The sequence below is a fragment of the Carica papaya genome, chromosome 7, assembly GCF_054855325.1.
Source record: "Carica papaya isolate Zhongbai chromosome 7, ASM5485532v1, whole genome shotgun sequence".
Classification (NCBI taxonomy): Eukaryota; Viridiplantae; Streptophyta; class Magnoliopsida; order Brassicales; family Caricaceae; genus Carica; species Carica papaya.
In genome coordinates, this window is record NC_142315.1 from 29227916 (window position 1) to 29248028 (window position 20113).

The 20113-nt window shown below is 31.4% G+C and overlaps 3 protein-coding genes across 3 annotated transcripts; 2 read left to right on the forward strand and 1 right to left on the reverse strand.

Annotated features, from left to right (window-relative positions):
• Positions 1-1968: 1968 nt before the first annotated feature.
• Positions 1969-2982, forward strand: LOC110812078 (uncharacterized). Its single transcript, XM_022038765.2, has one exon. The coding sequence runs from the start codon at positions 2087-2089 to the stop codon at positions 2708-2710; it is 624 nt and encodes a 207-aa protein (XP_021894457.1). The 5' UTR covers positions 1969-2086; the 3' UTR covers positions 2711-2982.
• Positions 2983-11951: 8969 nt separating this feature from the next.
• LOC110812093 (protein NUCLEAR FUSION DEFECTIVE 4-like) lies at positions 11952-15612 on the forward strand. The gene is made up of 3 exons (XM_022038773.2): positions 11952-12424; positions 13783-14693; positions 14880-15612. Exons 1-3 carry the CDS (start codon positions 12101-12103, stop codon positions 15361-15363), a joined length of 1719 nt encoding a protein of 572 aa, XP_021894465.1. The 5' UTR covers positions 11952-12100; the 3' UTR covers positions 15364-15612.
• Positions 15613-15731: 119 nt separating this feature from the next.
• Positions 15732-16794, reverse strand: LOC110812069 (sterile alpha motif (SAM) domain protein). Its single transcript, XM_022038748.2, has one exon. The coding sequence runs from the start codon at positions 16669-16671 to the stop codon at positions 15976-15978; it is 696 nt and encodes a 231-aa protein (XP_021894440.2). The 5' UTR covers positions 16672-16794; the 3' UTR covers positions 15732-15975.
• Between the last annotated feature and the right edge of the window lie 3319 nt (positions 16795-20113).

Here is a 20113-nt window from a genome sequence, read left to right on the forward strand (position 1 = left end):
TTTTAAATAATGGTTTGTTGTGAATTTTTTTATATTAGATTTTTATATATCATATAAATTAAGAGTGTTAAAAAAATTTATTTTATGTCAATTAAAAATAATTTGATTATTTTTTAAATTTATGTGAATACTTCAATTAAAAGAAGTTAATTATCATTTAATATATTAAATTAACAAAATTTGATGATTTGGTTACATAATTCCTCCAATTAATTCCATCAAAATACCAATTAATTAATTTATTAAATTAAAATTATCAGTTCATTATTATTAATTAATAATACATTTATAAAATAATAAATTATATATATGTATATATATATTTTAATTTTATAATTTTTAAATAAAACACAATTGTCTTTTCAGTCCAATCGTTACAGGACGGAAATCTTATCAATTGCCGCAATTTTCATACTATGATTAGACTCAGAGTGTATTCGCAACTCAAGAAGTCGTAACAATTATTGTTACAACATCTATGCGTGTGTACACATATATATATACATACATATATATATATATATATACATAACATGCCAAAATGGAATATTTATAATTCAATAATTTTTAACCTAAGATTATATATTGACCCAATACATTATTATATAATTAGATAAGTATAATTTGCTAGTGACTCGGCAAGGTGTTATTATTTTCAAATTTTAAATTAAATATTTGGTGCTTCTCAAATTTTAAATTATTTTCTCTCTCTCTCTATATTTATATATATAGAATCTAAATACCCATACAAATACATGTCTTTTTTCTTTCCTCAAAAACATAAATATATATATATATCATTATACATAATAAATTAATTTCCCAAAAATAGAAATAAGTAAATAATAATATTTTATTTCCCACAAAAGCGAAATAGCAATTAATATCAAATGGGTAAATTGCCACAATTTTCCATTTTAAAAATAATATATTAAATTTCATTTAATTTTTTTTTAAAAATAATTAATTATATTTTAAAACGTTATTAAAGTTTTAATCCACTTAACTAATTTAAACCTTAGAAAAAAAGGTAAATACCCAAAAAGACCATGGATTCGAAATAATTATAATTTTTACCGAGGGTATTTTCGTCAAATCAATTTTTATAGCTTGGAAGTGGATGGCAGTTAGCAGGGGGAGTGTACGTGGAGAGTAAAGAGCGTGTGTCACCGGGGTGGGAGGCATACGTGGCAGATCCTTTTTGGGTATTCTAAAAGTTTGTCAGATTAAAACGGCTGCGTTCTGTAAAAAATTATATTTTTTTATTTTTATATTTTTTTAATCCATAGTTTTTGTGAAGAGCGGGACAGAGAGAGAGAGGGAGAGAGAGAAAGAGCCCATAGCTTTCCCAAGAAACCGTTTGATCCAAATTGACGTCCTGAGTTCTAACTAACCCAACCAAACCACACCTCTGGTTAGGTTAAACGTCTTTATAACTTTGCAATCCGCGCCCTTAAACTTTCTCTTTTTGCTCATTGGTCCCCGTTCTTTCTATTTTTATTCAAAAAGATTACTTTGTGATTTTTTTTTTAGGAGAATAATAAGGTAAATGTAATTCATTCAATGTATTATATTTAATATATTTTATAATTACATTATTGAACGTATCTGAAATTTATTATTCATAAATAATAATTTATTTAGAGGGTTACGTTAGATGAACCTAGTCAATTTATCTCCAAATCTTTTGGAATTTATTTTTGGAAATTTATCTCTAAAATTGGGTTTTTATTATAATGAATTTAAATTGGAAATAAAATACCCTGTAAATAATTATTGTAAAATAAATTTATATATAAAGTTTGCAAATATATTTGCATTGTTAGTATTTTTTGAAATAAAATAAAAATAAAGGGTTAGAAACGCAAAAAAGGAAAGATTGATTCCTTAAAATGCAAAATATTAAATTAAGCCTTACCCCACCAGGCCTTGGCTCCCCCAGCCATCCCTATAAATACATAGCTCGAGTGAAGCCAGGTTTGCCCAACTAAACAGCCAAGTACAGCTTTTTCGAAAAAAGAAATTCCCTTCCTTCTTTTTCATTTCTCTCTCTGTAACTTTTCTCTCTCAAACTGCAACGCCGATAATGGCGGCAACTTCTAGAAGATCAAGTGGACCGGTTATTCGCTCGGTCTCGCCGTCCGGTAGGTTCTATAGTGGCCGCTCTCCGTCTTCTTCTTCTTCTTCTTCTTCCGCTTTCGCTTATTCCAGCTCTAGTTTCTCTTCTCGCTCGTCCACTTTCTTCCATCAAAGATCTGCCTCGCCGACGCGTGTTAACCTGTACGGTCACTCTTCGTCTTCGCCTTCCGTGCGGTTTTCAATCGACCGTCCGATTTCCCCCAGCCGATCCATCGCAACTGTTGGTCCTTCCTCCCGCGGTGGCCAAATCGTGAAGAACCAGAACAAGCCGCAGAAGCGAAGCTGCATGTGCTCTCCTACAACGCACCCGGGGTCGTTCCGGTGCAGCCTCCACAAAGGATTTGGTCATGGAAACTCGCAAGCCTTGTCTTACTCGCCGAGCAACCGCCTTAACGCTCGCCGTTCGGCGATGACGAACTCGCTCGTCAGGATCGGCGGCGTGGAGGGGGACTTGGTGAAGAGAGCCTTGGCTGCTCTGATTCGCCCCTCCTCCCACCAGCAGCGTCGACGCGCCGCCTTCCAGCCTAAGCCGAGCCGCCTATCCGTGATGTCTAAGGACGAGGATAAATGATGCGGACAATCACATCACGGAATCAATTCTAAGGATCCCTGCGCACGAGAAGATAGATTCCGGCGTGAAGTAGCTGCTGGTGACGTCAGATCCCAGTGACATGGCGCGTGATCTGATCGATACGGTGCAGTTTCGTGGAGCGGTTGCGTTTTTTTTTGTATTCCGACGACCGAGACTACGGATCGGAATGGCAGGACTATGATATGACAATATACTGTTTGTGTGTATATACAGACTAAATATATATACCAGTTGCAGCCATTACTGGCGAATTTGAGGGGTCTATGAGATAAAATTTCGTTTCTAAACTAATCAAAAATAATTTGAAACCAATCTAAATCTAATAGGATCTAATATTTCAAAACTTGTTCGCTTCGTCTGAATTCGCCACCATCTTCCACGTTCCAGTCCATTGTTGGTTTTGTTTGATCAATTTTCCGTTTCTCCACTCGTCTTCGTTGTGTGTTGTGTGTGTAAGTACGGTCCGTTATGGTTTCCGTTTGGTTTGACTGCTTTCCATTTTTTTTCCGTTTGTAGGCACTTCCCTTTCCTCTGTGCGTGGGATTCCGTCCGGCGTATCCGCACAACAGGTCAGTTTCTTCAAATTCGAGGTGAGGGCCGTTTCTCTTTATATTTATTTTTTTTTTTCAACGGGTAATTTAATCATTTATTATCATCATTTCCATTAAGATTTTTTGTCTTCTCCCTCCATTTTTGCAGGTTGTCCTGGTATTCTCATGGCGAGGTAAATTTGAAACCACCTGTGCTTAATTTCTTGATGGAAGGAGAAAATGGTAGTAGTTTACGAATGGGATTTTCCTGAGATTTAATTGGAAAATGCATTTGCTAATCAAGAAGGTGAAATGAAGAAGAAGATGGGTTTTATGGAAAAATTAATTAAATGAATTCATGATAGAAATTAATTCACAATGCGGTCACCGAACGTAGTCAGCCTAAAATAAAATATAATTAATAAATATTAAATGGTGGCATTTGAATATCGACATTGTTGATGACTCCCTGACTCATTACTTTTGTGGAAGACAGTTTGATCCCTCACGAGTCATAATCACTCATCCATAGTGTGTGATTACTTTCCTGATTTGAACTCCCACCTAAGCGCCAAATTACTGTCAAATAATTAAAGGATTTTGGTGAAACATCATCCACTTCCAAACAGTCAGGTTGGGGGTAAATTCAGTTTCTTTGGGATTGTATTAATTAGGAGGAAAAAATTATTTTCGGGTTTCCTATTTTTTTTCATTTCTCTGGAAATTTCTTAAATTAGAGATGAAAGTGTCCCTTGGGGGGTGTGATATTCCAATTGAGGATAAAGAAATAGAAAGGCGTAATGAATTTGTATTAGATAGTGAGAAACGATATTGTCTTTATGCAGAAAAAAAATATATATATATTTATATATACACATATATGGGTCGAATCATTGGTTGACATCGTTGCCATGGATTCCTTTTTTTTTAATGTACTGGTCCACATTTTTCTTACTATTAATCAAGTACTCATCTTGAAGGCTATTAAAATTCTAAACGACCATAGAAAACCAAATCAAATGATGAGATGTAGTATTCCAGAAATTCTTATATTGTATAATTAAAAAATGTTAATCAGAGTTGAGACTTTCGCCCTGATACAAATTTAATTTATCCAATTCAACTTTTAAAAGAAAAAGGTTCGTGCTATTTTAATTTCATACCCTTTTGATTTAAAATGTGAGTATCGTTGATAGGTCATGATAGAATTTCTGCATTTAATGGTGTTTTAAAAGAATTTCTGTAGTATGATTGCTGAAGCATGTTGATGTTGAAAGTTTTCACCATGCAATGTTTTATCAAAAGTTTTATGGCTTGTGGTTGAATCTTTCAAATTAATCATTCGAGTAACTTGCGATTTTGTAAAATTATTTTTTTTTAAACTAGTTATGTGGTGGTAAATGCATATGTAAATATTTTTTTCCCGTTAATTTTCTAGTTTTCAATAAATTAAAAATTGTATTCTTAATATATGAAAATTTATATAACATTTGATAACGCCAAGAGTTTTAAGTAATTTTTCATTTTTTATTAATTGATAATAGCTACTAAAAAATACATATGGTGGCCAATGGTATTCTTAGTTATATATATATACACATATATATATAGATATATATTATTGGTAGTGTAAAAGTTGATACTTAATGAATTTCTCTGACCCACATAATATTTCTTTCTGAACTACAAGTATATTGCGTACTCTTTTAAAATTAAAATTAAAAGTTACTTGCCTACAATTTATATATGTACATGATATTGTATTTTATTATGCACAACAAGAACAATAACGTATATAGATTATAGAACTTAACAATCATAATCCGTGTTAGGTCAAAACTCAATAATAATTCTTAAAAACTAAAACAAGAAACAAAAAAACAGGGTAACGTGGAAATTAATTTGGTGGTTATGCTCGGCCAAAATGAATAGTTTCAAAATCTCAAACGAAAAAAAAAACAAAAGCAGTATAGATGAGTATGTACACTCATATATATATATATATATAGAAGTGTACGGACGCCATAGCGAAACCCTGTGACTCGTGGGTGGTTAAGGTATGTAAATGAATTTATAGTACTACGTACATGAAATAATTTTCCATTTTAGTTGCCGTGAATCTTTTATCTGCCCATCCACAAAACATTTACAGTACACTATAATTAAGTACCCATTATTTATTTTAAAAACCCAAGAAAACAGTGAAAAAAAAAGGTGATAGAGAGTGATAATCAGACCCATCCCCACAAAAGGATAGAGGAGGAGGCCCCATGGTGTTACAGCCTAGAAACCAGCTCTCAGCAAAGATAAGGTTTGTTGAAAAGGAAAGGTGGTGGGGACGAAGAAGAAGAAGCCTCTCTACTTTTTCTTTTCCTCTCTTTTATTTATTTATTTATTTTAATTTCGTTTTGTCACTTTCTTTTTTATTTATATATTCTCCACCCTATCCATTCATACGTTGTGGTCAACCAAAACTTGAGTCTCTCTCGACTTGAAAGACTCAAGAAATTAATTTAAAATATCTAAACAAAGAGCCATGATTATCATGGATATGATATTTTTTTTTTTCGTTTAATTTAATTTTACTTTGTGTAAAAATGTTGGAAGTAAGAAATTTGGAATCGAGACAACAGATTTGCGATAACTTATATGGGTTGTGTAACACCCCAAACTATTATTATTTTTATTAATACTATTTTATTTTATTTTAATTTTTTTTTGTAATTTTTAGATGAATATAATGATTAATTATATAATAATATATAGTTTTAATTTAATTAAATAGAAATAATAATAATAATAATAATAATAGATAAAATTATTTTTTAGAATTTAATTGAAAATAATTTTGGGTTTAAGGTTTAGGGTTTTCTCGATTTTTGTCTCTGATGAGACCCTTCCCGATTCCCGTTCGATGTAATTTTTCTACCATTGTGACCATCGTTTCTTCCTCTACAGCTTGACCGGAGCAAAACACCAAATCGCGACTCGAGCCAAAGGAGCCGCCGCACCAGAGAGACTCGACGCTGGTAAGTTTCGGTTTTTGGTATTTTTTTGGCCCACTGAGAGCCCTATGAGTGTTTTCTCACAGGAACCAATGTAAGTTTGGTCGAATTCGGCCGAAAACAGCTGGAAACAGCCAACCCAAGGTGGATCGCCGCCGTGCCGGAATTCTGAAATTGGCCGAATAGGCCTTGGGTCTGATTTTTGAGTTATTTGGGACATGTGTAGGTACCGTAAGCGCGTTTCAGTTTCTAGAGAAAAATTCAGGAAACCCAGGGACTGCCCGTAGGTGCAGTAAAAATCTTATTTTCGGTTTCGAATCAAGTAAGGACCCCTCATCTTATTTTCTATCACGGGATTAAAATTTAATAAATGATAAAACTGTATTTTATGAATTAAATAGATATACATAATTATTACGGTTGCTAATGGAGCCCCGAATCGGACATATTCATCTGTTAGTTCATGTTTGATTTATTTTACAGTTTAAATATAGTATAGTATCTGATTTAATTATTCTATGGTTTTGAATGCATGAATCACTGTTTATTTCATTACTGCTCTATTTTGTGAATCTGATGATATGCTTGCCTTGTTGGATGCTCGTTATTTTATTTAAGTATTCATGATTATGTGAAAAACAGAAAACTAAGGAAAAATATAAAAGATATGTGAATTGATAAATTGATAAGTTGACAGCCTCACTAGATATCTTGGGAGATGGTGGACGGACCGGGTACATAGAGAACTCTACCGGGAATGTTGTCTCATACCGGACGGGGTATGAAGACTTTAAATGTTTTGGCGCTCATACAGGACGGGGCATGGGGACGACCTGCTTCACCCTCATACCGGACGAGATATTGAAGTTTATTGTTTTGGCACCCATACCGGACGGAGTATGGGGACGACCCTGAAATCAAGTTATTAAAGTTAATGGTTCACGTGTAGCGGGGACCCTTATGGATTCCCATGGATACTGGTAGGCTAATAAAAGAGGAAAATTATTGTTTGATGATTGAAATATAAAAGTATGACATGTGCTATGTTATAGAGTATGTATGAATTCATGATATCTTTGATGTTATTGTTTTTATGGGTCGTTTTCATAAATCTCACCGAGGTAAGTGGACAGTAAAATATTTTATTATTGATTAATGAATTTGTTAAAAATTGTGCTCCATTGGTCGTTTTTGTTTTTCTACTAGCCTTTACTTCTGTAACAGTGATACAGTGTGACGTCTTTACTGGGTTAGTGTAGCTCATTCCTTACTTAACCATTTCAGATCAGAAGAACTTGGTTCCCGAGCCCATTCCGCTGGAAGACGACGAGTAGATGTCTTAATATTTTATAGTTTTTCTTATAGTATTTCATTTCTAGTATTTTTTTTAGTTAATTTATTATTTCATATTATTAGTACGTTTCGGTTATTGTGTAAAGAATATTAATCAGAACTTTTTATTTCGCTTCTGCACTCAAAATTTTTATATACATTTTTTTTTTTTAAATTTTAAGGGTCGTTACATGTTGTTATTGGATTTGATTAATTATAGAAATGTTCTAAAGTTTATTTTTTAAACATATATATATTTTAAAGTGCAATAAGTAAATTTTATCAAAATGAAGAAAAAGGAATTGTATTCGTAAAATTTTTTTAAGTGAAATTAAATTAATATATCATAAATCTTATTGAATTTGATAATTTTTTTATATGAAATTTTATATAAGATCAATTTTTATTATTTTAGAGAAAAAATTTAACCGATTCAAATGAATCTGATTTAGAATTGCACAAGAACATCGCCAAGTTTGTAAAGTAGAAAATGGAGATCGATTTGCATTCGTTATATACATGTACTGAGTATATATATACATATATATATATGATTAGAAAAGAGAGATAAAACCATATATATATATATCCATGGCATCAAATTTACCTACTCGGCTCCCCCAAATAGAACCAGAGGGGCCAGAGGCAGAGCTTTCATAATGCAAAAACCAGACCCACATACCCACATGGAGATTTAAAGGAAATCGTTAATGGTTTTGATTTTTCAAGATCACTCACCACCAGCATATTTACATACATATAATAATATATATCTTATATCTAAAGCAATTAATGGGACCAAACCCTATATATATATACATATATATATATCTAAATGAATCTACTTTTATCAATATCATCTTTATATATGAGCTTCCATGCAATAAGGCCATTTAAAACGATGGCTAATTGTGCTAGTGACATTATTACACACACATATACATATATATATATATATATATATTTGTTTATAATTAGTTGGTTGGCACTTGACAGGTCCGGGTCCAAATTTCGCATTAGATTCTCACACCCAACATCACTCACTAATCTAATTACAAATCACAAATTAAAGAGCCGATTGTGTAATACGTTTAAATTGTAAAACTAAAGCGTCACACACGTGTGTATATATATATATGTATATATATATATTCTTGTATATAAATACTAAAAAATACAAAGACAAAAGATAGGTCTAGTCAGAAACCCAGAAATCTGAGTCAGGTTATTGTAAGATGGCCAAGAAAAAAAAAAAATGTACTCGGATGGAAAGTTTTTTGTTGAAGAGAATATGGAATAGAAAAGTGGGCTCCATGTGGGTGGGATTTATATTTGCTCCAGTCCAATTTGAGAGCTTGTATATACATACACATACATATACATACACATATATATACATATATATACATATACATATATATATATATATATATATCAAGGGTCAATTTGAGTAGAAAGGGGTTACTTTCGTTTCCATTAGGAATTGTGAAATTTCTTTTTTTAAAATTTACATGTAGGCTGAAAAGTCAAAAATAACCTTTTAAAGAAAATTATATTTTTGCGTATATTTATTTTATTATATTGTAATTATGATATATGTATATATATATTAATTAATTAATACATTAACTTGTCTAAGAATAAATAATTCTTTAATATTTAAAGTTTTAAACTTAGAATGTAGAAGAAAAAATGGAATGTAAAAAAATATGTATATATATATATATATGTATATATTTACGGAATAATCGTTTAAATTTAAAATTCCAAATGTCATAAACCTTTTTATGATCATTATATTTGAATATAAGCTTTATGAATGTATATATTTAAATAATTTGGTGGACATAAAACGGTGTCGTTTTGTTGAGATCGTGTGGGAAATGAAAAATTGTTTGGTTAAGACCATTCTTTGTAGTGTGTGTAAATTTCTATATAGTTTATGAAACTGTTTAGCATATATTTATATATACAATAACAAGTATAATAATTAAATAAATAATAAACTAAACTAAATAATATATACTATGTGTATATATATATATACACACATAGTATCTTAATGTAAAATATTAAAGATGACATTAAAACGAGTTAATACAGATTTCAGTATTTATGAACTCAATCAATTTTTTACAAGTAAGAACTTAAACTCATCCTAAATTTAAAATAAATTTATCTGAAACCGTAATATTTTATTATTTTCATATTTATATACGCATTTATTTTAATATATATAAAATACCGAATAATAGTTCGAACGGAGTTTGACAAGCTAAATCGAAACCTATCCCACCTCGTCTTATGTTCTTGCGGACCCAAACCTATCATTTAACCGAATTTTTTTTTTTAAAAAAAAAAATTGTATCGAATCATATTCGAGCTAGATTGAATTTATGCGTTTTCGGGTAAAAATTGTCATTCGAAAAACAAAATGTATTTTTCGTAAATACAAACATGGCCTAAAATGGGCCATGGAGTTTGCTATGAAATGGGCTACTTGATAGACAGCATTCTAAGAAGCCTGGTAAGATTCAAATTGGGCCATGTTTGGATCTCCATATATTATATAATAAACTTTAATTGTAACAAATAAGAGAAAGAGCCTTCAATTCTCTATGATGATTCTCTCTCTCTCTCTCTCTATATATATAGATATATATGTTATTTATTTGTTTTGATTATAAAGATTTTCTATTTCATTTAACCCTCTCCCAAACAATACCTTATTTTGACCTAAACTTTTTTTTTTTTTGTGTGGTCATATCATATAATATACATGTTATTTTACATTAAGTAAGACTCAAACTTCTAACTTTCATCCCATTCAAAATTCAAATGGGTAAAAAAAAAATTTAATAATTAATAATAAAAAATTTAAACTATATCGAAGAATATAATATTCACAATTATGCGAGCGTATTAGAACTGACAGTGACAGCACATAATCGTCAACTCAGCAGATTTAAAATTTAACTCGTTAGTATATTAATAAAATTATAATAATTAAATTAAATTTTATTTTAACGAACTACTTTAATTTTTATTGAGTAAATATTATAATATAATTATATTGCCTTAGTGACATAAACAAATGATGACCATAATCAATTGGATAGTAACATTTTCACCAAACCCATATATATATATATATATATATATAGTATATACATGTATATATAATAAAATCATAATTAAAGAATTAATTCTTTTATTTTGTAATTTTTCTAATTTTGGGTATGAATATTTATGACTTTATTTTTTGTAAAAAAAAAAATATAATTACCTTAATAACTATCCAAAATCAGCAACCATATTCTAATATTTATTTACATGTATGTATATATATATATATATATATATATATATATATTTATTAATAAAGTGACTACTTTAACAATGAAGCCATGGACCCCCTTTGTGATATTTCTTTTATTTTATATATGTAATATATAATATATAGATATAGTGTGAATTGGTTCTTTATAATATTTAATTTAATAAAAATTAATATTTAATTTATTAATATATTTATAGAATTATATCGATTAAATTAAACTAGACTGTAATAAATTTATTATGATAATTATATATAAATTTTTTTTAATTAAAATAATTATAATATATTAAACATTGTTGTTAATATTTTATTATTAAAAAAATATATGTATATTTGTTTTTTAAAATTAAAATAAATATATTTAATTTAATAAAAAAATTATTTTTTACTTTATTTTTCATAATTTTTTTAGGTGTTTTTAATTGAAAATTTTAAATAAATCAGTATATTTATTAATTAAATGGATGTATAAATCGTTTTGTCTAAATAATAATTAAATAAAAAAATTTACGCATTACGTAATAATGACGCGAATAAAGAAAAGATATTTATTATTATTTTACTATAAATAGATTTTTTAAAAATATTTAATAAAAATGAGAGGAGCCACGTAATCGGAGTGTGTGTCACACGCACTACCAGCCAAACTCTGCAGCTTTGTTATGAATTTGAAGCCAACTGCAACACGTTCTTCCTTCCTCGGGCGGTTCCCAATTAATTTTCAGAAAATGACCCTGATTAATCCAGATTATTTCGATTAATTTGATTTTTCTAGTGTTTAAGAACTTTTAATCAATCGTTATAATCTTTGAAAATATTAAAATTGTTGTAATAAATCACCAATTTTGGAATTTTCCTTAATTGTACTAATTATATTTTGTTTATTTATTTTCTGGTTGCTTTTCCAGGGAAACAAACAGTCTTGTAGGCTGATGACATGGAAGAAGATGATTTATTTACTCCATTAAATGCTATATCACATGTTACAAATACAGCTCTGCATTTAGACACACGCCATAATCTTCTCGTGCCTGCTCACCCGCATTTTCCTATATTCTCCTCCGTCATCTCTCTCTCCCTCTTTCTCTCTCTCTCTCTCTCTCTCTCTGGTAGATCGAAGTGCAGAACTCGACCAAGTTCTTGAGCTCAGGAGCAAGAACAAATGGCGACACTCAAAGCAGGCACTAGGCCGCCGTGGGTCGGTCTTGGAGCTGCCGTTTGGATTCAAATAGCGGCAGGGAATTCGTACAGTTTCCCTCTCTACTCTCATGCGCTCAAATCGGTTCTCGGTTTCAACCAGCGCCAGCTCACTATGCTCGGCGTCGCTAATGATATCGGCGAGAACGTCGGCCTCCTTCCTGGTATTGCCTGCAACAGGTTCCCTCCTTGGCTTGTTCTCTCCATTGGTGCTCTCGCTTGCTTATTCGGGTACGGCGTTATCTGGCTTGCTGTTAGTCGCACTATCGAGCCCTTGCCTTACTGGTTGGTGAGTTCGTGTTTGTTTGTTTGTTTTCTTTTTTTAAATTTTTAACATTTGCTTCAGCATAAATTCTGGGTGCCCATTTTATGATTTGCTTTTATGGGGGTTTCTTTGAATAGCTTCGAAAATTTTAACAGGATAGATGGTGATCCATGCAGAGTAGATTAGATGGGTTATTACTGTTAAATCTTCTTGATTGAATTGTTGATACATGTTAAAGATGATCTATGAATTGGTGCTGCTTGTTGTAGTTGATTGATCTTTCTGGGTTTTCTATTTTGACTGTTGATATTACTGTTTAACGTTCCTTTCCCAGGATTAAATAGGACTTATCCCTTCTCCCTGTTCAGTAGTACATTTCTTTGTCCAGTTAACTTTATGAATTTGGGGATTCTTTGGTGAGAAGATTATTACTAGCAACTGGTAAAGTTAAATTTGATCTGGCTTGAAATGGTGGTTTGGGAGCATTTGGTAATTTTCTTGAAGTTTGTGGGGCTAACATCTTCTACGTTTGCAAGCAAGGGGACAGAGCATTATCTTTCAAGTCAAGTGGAATATAATGGAATTTTGCTTTAGTGAAACTTCACTTTTACTCCCAAAGGAACTAGGTAACTAGAATAGAAAGGATTGAATTGACAAGGGAAAATGCCGGTTCGTTATAGCTCTAGACCCATAATCTGTCGATCAATCGAGAAAAATCTTTGTGCACACGAGCTTATACAACACTTTCAAGTTGATGTATGCCATATTGCTAACTGGAATGCATTATTCCCTATGATTTTTGTTGGTTGAGTGAGTTCTTACCAGTACAACCTTGGGACTGTAGGAAAATTCTAACATGCCTTCAAAGCATGGTGCCTCCAGAGGGTACTTGAGATAAAATTCATTAATTAAGTATATAGCTTCTATTTTTGAATGGTTAATATCTTTTTATGCTTGAATCTGACTGAAAACGTGGAGGCACAATTTCTTCGATGGATGATAATAGTACTTTTGGGACTTAAACCACAGAAGGTACCTACTAACAGGACTATCTTGTCTATGAATAATGATCTGATCATTTGAAAGAGTTGCAACTGAATTATGCATCATCCATGGTGATTTTGTTGCTTCTGATATTGCCTTTCTGTAGCTCAGAAATTGCATACATATAACTTTAGTTGCTCAGCAATTCATTGGTCCTTTGTTTTTCCATTACAGTCTGGGCTACAGAATCAGCAATAGATATATGCTCCCATGTTTTATTAAGCTTGCATAACAGGTCATTCGACTGGCAGATATTTACCAATTTTCCGTCATTATTTCCCGTATTTTATCTGGAAACTGCTATTAAATTCCAATTTTCCCTCCCCACTGTTTTGCAGTTATGGTTAGCACTTTGTGTTGCCACTAATAGTAGTGCTTGGTTGAGCACAGCAGTGCTCGTCACAAACATGAGAAATTTCCCTGTCAATAGAGGCACTGTGGCTGGTATTCTCAAAGGATATGGAGGACTAAGTGCTGCTGTATTTACTGAAATTTACAGCATTCTCCTTGATAGTTCCTCTTCCAAGCTTCTGATGTTCTTTACATTCGGTATTCCGTCTCTCTGTTTTCTAATGATGTACTTCATTAGAGCTTGTACCCCAACTTTTGGTGAAGACTCGTCGCAGCACGGACATTTTGTTTTCACCCAAGCTGCTAGTGTAGTGCTCGGAATTTATCTTCTATCCACCACTACATTTTATCAGATGTTTCAATTTAGTACCCCAGTTTCCTACACTCTTCTTGTTATAATGGTTATCCTTCTCATGGCTCCATTAGCAATCCCTGTAAAGATGACAATTACCCGAATGAAACTCAACAACTCAGCTCTGGATAACCAACCAGTTGTCCCTTCCGAATCTTTGGCTCAAGGAGAAGGCATTGCAGATAAAACCCAACCCCTCCTGAATCCCTCCTCCTCATCTTCATATCTTGGGAGTTTTCGTGAAGGTGACGAAGATTCAGTGGTGGCTATGCTTCTTGCTGAAGGAGAGGGTGCAGTAAAGAAGAAAAGGAGGCCAAAAAGAGGGGAGGATTTTAAATTTAGTGAAGCTGTAGTCAAGGCTGATTTCTGGCTTCTTTTCTTTGTTTTCTTCGTGGGAGTTGGTTCGGGGGTAACTGTTCTCAATAATCTGGCTCAGATAGGGATTGCACAGGGTGCACGAGACACCACAATCTTGTTATCCATCTTCAGCTTTTGCAACTTTCTTGGCCGTCTTGGTGGTGGTGGTGTTTCTGAACATTTTGTCAGGTTAGTTTTTATCTATCTGTGCTGATTAAAATTCAGTCATGCATAAACATTGAATTGGATTTAGATGGGTTTAGATTGTATGTTAGCGGACCTCGAACATTCTTTTCTGCGCACTCCTAACATTTTTTTAGTAACACACGAGAATTTATGTTCTAATGTTCTTCCATTTCCCGATGTTCTTTTCAGGTCAAAAACAATTCCCCGAACCATTTGGATGACATGCACGCAGTTAATAATGACTGTTACGTATCTTCTCTTTGCTTCTGCAATCAGGGGTACCCTATATGTAGCAACTGCATTGCTTGGCATCTGCTATGGTGTTCAATTCTCTATCATGATCCCAACTGTCTCCGAGCTTTTCGGGTTGAAACATTTCGGATTACTTTGCAATTTCATGTTCTTAGGGAATCCCCTTGGGGCTTTCCTCTTCTCCGGTCTCCTAGCGGGCTATATATATGATTCTGAGGTAGAGAAGCAGAATCATCATCTACCTATTCCAAGCAACACCTGCCTAGGTCCAAATTGTTTTCGAATCACTTTCCTTGTTTTGGCTGGCCTCTGCGGAATAGGCTCTATTTTAAGTATAATTCTATCGAAGAGGATTAGACCGGTTTATCAGATGCTTTATGCTGGTGGTTCGTTCCGGCTGCCTCAAAGTGGTAATCACTGATACGAGTCTCGTGGATTCTGAAGCTTTTTCCTTTCTTGTTGTTCCAGAATAGATTGAGAGTGTATTTAGCCATAGATACCCCGGCTATAAGTTCGATTTGGAGTCAGCGTTCATGTCTGAGTAGCTGTTCATCAACTCTTCACTCTTGCTATCTCTATAGTTTAGTGGGTCATATTACATCTCCTTCTTTGCCTGGTTTATGTAACAATATCTAGCTTATTACTTTTAGAGTCTTTAAGTTCTGGATAATACATGTATTCAAGATTCTGTAGTGTATTCTATATATATACATATATTCTTGCCAGAGATTAAAATCCAAAATTGATGGTTTTGGTGCTGATGCCAATTTTAGGCTTCTAAGACCATAATAGAAATAAATTCAAATTTTTTGCAGAAAGAAGTGAAATTTATTTTAACCACAAAATACTGAAAGAGCACCCCTCCCTACATCTGGAATACCACGTACATAAATATATATATATATATATATATATCTGAAAATCCCAGAATATAAAATAGGAAAAAATCAAAAATAAACCGTGAGAATGTCAAATTTTCTCACCACTCAGGATAAAAAACTGAAGCAAAACACAGGAAGAATTTCAATATGGGTCAAGTGGGTTCCATGTCTTGGAATAATGAAGTCCATTGATGATGATCATTATCATCCCCACAGCCACCACCACCACCACCCATCTTCTCCTTGGTATAATCTGTGTATACTCTTGGACTAGCTGGTCTGCCATTGATAGAACCCGAGAATTTCAGGCTCTTATTCATCTTCTCATTATAAGACTTCCCATCAAGAGGCCCAGATAACACAGGACTCCTATAAGTAAACACCAGCCTCTCATGGACATTTCTGTCAAGCATCAACTTCTCCTGCATCCGCCTATCTATCGGCCCAGACTTGGCTATTCTTCTACCCATCAACACCGGCGGCTCAAACTCAATCGCCTTCTTCGTTGCCGGTGCTCCCGATTTCCGCTGCTCCCTGCACGGCGGCTCCGGCAAGCGTTTCACAGACGAGTCGTCGTGAAAAACCCACTTGACAATGCGCTTGGCGAGCCGGGTCCTAGTCTTGTTAAGTGCAGAAAAGAGCTTTACAAGGCCACCGTCTTCCTTCTTGGCAAGCTTCAGTATCTCCAGCCGGTGCTTGGCCACGCTTATGCCCATGCTCTGCAGAAACTCATGGTTGAAATATACCAAATCCTCCTTTTGAAGCTCGTTTCGAGCAAGGACGAGGCCGTATTCGTAAACCAGAGATGGGTCAAGATTGGTTCTTGATAACCAGGAGAACCAGTCCATGTTTCTGTTCTTTCTTCTGGGTTATTTCATGTAATATCTTGAAGTGGTCCTCGAAGATATATATATATAAATAAGAGAATTGGGAGAGTTGGGATAAGAATTTGAAGGAAGAAAGTTTTTTTTTTTTTTTCCTTTCTTTATAGTTTAAAAAAATGAAAATTAATATGGTGGGTGAGTGAGAAATGGAGATAGTTTTGAAGTCTGAATTTGTATATATGCATATATTTGTGTATGTATAGATTCTATGAAAAGTTTTGGAAGGTAGTTGGGGGATTGAGAGTGACTCAGAGAGCCTAAATTTGTGGAAACACAATTTTAAAGAATTGGCTGCTTTATCCTGGCTTTGGATTTCTATTAAATTCAGCTTTCTAACATGTCATGTTGTAATGAATGTGGGTGTGTGATGCATGTGAGTCACCCACTGAATTTCACTTATCCTTTGCATGCCATTCTATGAAATCACTGAAATATGTATCTACTGCCAGTAATATATGTATATAGTTATATACATATACCCATATAACACATTTATTTTTCGAATATAATATTCTTACTTACGTTTTAACTCAATAAGACACATCTCAATTTAGTTACCGAATATTATAAGTCAGACATTATTAATACATAACATATCCGCAAAATCATAAATTCGATATTCTCGATAAATTTCTTTGAAATAGACATCAAAATTTTAATCAGTAAAATAAAATATTTTTTAGAAAAAATATTTTTATCAATTCTAGAACTCTCCGAGATTATGGATTTGAATCGAATTGTACATTTTAATTATTTTCAATTAACCTTCTGTTTGGATCATGATAAATAGTAGAATTTTAATGTACGGTATTTTACTGACGTGAGAAAATCGTGTTTGTTTCAACTTCTAATATTAACAAATGGTATTTGACTGATAAATTTTAGAATGAATTTTTAAACTACCGAATCAGTAGTATTTAGTAGGCATTCTGTTTGTTTTTCATTATACATCTCCATCTAATTTAATTAATTTCATATATGTCATGACAATTAAAAATTTATTAAATTAATATAATACTATAAATAATTATTATTTATTTTATTAAATATAAAATTTTAATTTAATTATATATAATAATTATTTATTTAAATATAAATATAATTATATTGATAAATAATTTTTTTATATATTTATTTTATATTATTTAATATTATATATAATATGTAAGAATAAATTAATAATTTAATTAAAAATACAATCATATTATTCTATTATCTAAATAAAAATATGTCATTAACATACATTAATATAACATCATTTAAACATAAAAAAATTTTACCGTTATTATGATCGCTGAAATTTAACTGAACAAATTCTAAATATTTTGTTATGATTATCATATATATATATAAATCACTCATTTATAAAATTATGTTATAAAAAAAATATATATATATATATATATAAAATAAATTTGTTAGTGGAGTAAATGCACATTATGAAGGTCCAAAGAAAAGGCATGGAGTTTGAAAGGCCTTAAAATCAGTGACCTAATAATTCATGTCAGTTTGTGTTTTGGTAAACGCCTTTTGAGAGTGGGCAGGTACGAACAAAAAAAGCAGTTGGAGGCTTAAAAGTCAGACTGCCTTGAAAATCAGACCAACTTCATACTTATAACATATATATATATATATATATATTTCAATGCATTTCAATTTCAATACTTTTTTTACCAAGAAAATCTAATAAATTTATTAAAATTTTAATCCATTCAACTTTAAATTTTCGATTCTACTGAATTAAATATTATAAATTAGTCACTGATAAATCATAATACGTGTAACTGATAAATTGTAATACGTTCACGAAGTTAATAAACATATATTGAAAAGTGGGAATTGGTCAAACCCACTTTTCAATTTTCTTTTTCAAAAGAGTAGTTGACTTGTGACTTTTGAGTTGAAAATCATGCAATCAAAATTTTTTTTTTATATTCATATTGTAAGTTATTTTAATTAAGTAATCAAATCCCATTATTGTGTATGGATTTCATTGATGTGGGTAGGTTTCGAATTAGTTGTAATCAGCTTATAGTATTTGATTCAGTGGAACCAATGACTTAACTCGTTAATTTAAGGTTCCAATGATAATATTTGAATAAGTTTCGACGACTGATTTATAATACTTGATTCAACAGAACTAATGATTCTAACTCTTTAATTTATTGGTAGAACTGCGTCGATTAAATTAGAATAAATTTCAGTAGTCACCGTATAATAACGTTTTGATTCGATAGAACTGATGACTTAGATTCATGAATTTATCGGAACGAATGCAAGGGACAAAATTTGCGAGCGATTAATTCTAGTTAGGTTTCAAATAAATTTCGAATTATAACATGTGGTGCAATTAATTCTCGAGTTAATTAGGGCTTCCCCACCACATGAAAACAAAGAATTATTGTGTTTAAATCACTCCCAATATGTTCCAACAACCACATGCTGCAGCAATTTAAAGAAGGAAGCTGGTTGATGCCTCAATTCTCTGAATTTGGTTTTTTAGTGAATTGTGCAAAAATATTTAATTTTTTAAAAAATATAATATACACAGTATATGTATATATATATATATATACATAACATATCTACATTAAATACATATATATATATATATATAAAGAGGTAAATATCTGCATAATATATAAATATACATCGATAAACTTGTTATTATATATATATATTTTTTTTAAATCAGACTAAATTAAAGTTAAGTTTGAAAAAATTTGGATCAAAATTAATATCTCTTTGATCTAAAATAAAAAGAACTAAAAATTTCGAATTTGATTCTATTTGGATCGAAGTAGAGTGAATTGTGTAAAAATATTTATTTATTTTTTAAAATATGATATACATAGCATTAACTATATCTATATATATATATACATAACATATGTACATTAAATTCGTATATATATATAAAGAGGTAAATATCTACATAATATATAAATATACATCTATGCACTTGTTATTATACGTATATATATGTGTGTGTATGTTAAATTGGGTCTTGTGCAGCTCTGAGTCCATACATACATATATGCATACAAATGTGTGTGTGTGTATATATATGTATGTATCTAAAAATTCCTATAAATGGTTTGAGCCCAACTAAAAGTTTCGGAGTATGGATTGAGCTTTGTTTGCCAAGCCCAATTAAATTTTGTATATATACATTATACATACATACATATATACATACAAATATATACATATATATATATAGAGAGAGAGAGAGAGAGAGAGAGCTTACAATGACAAATAAATAATTTATAATAATAAAAATGTAAAATTTCAAAAATAATTTAAGTTAATAAAATTAATTATATTTATTGTGTATAAATAGTTGATAGCTATAAAAAAGTACATATTAATTATTGTCACTTTTTTTTTTTTTGGTTTTAATTCA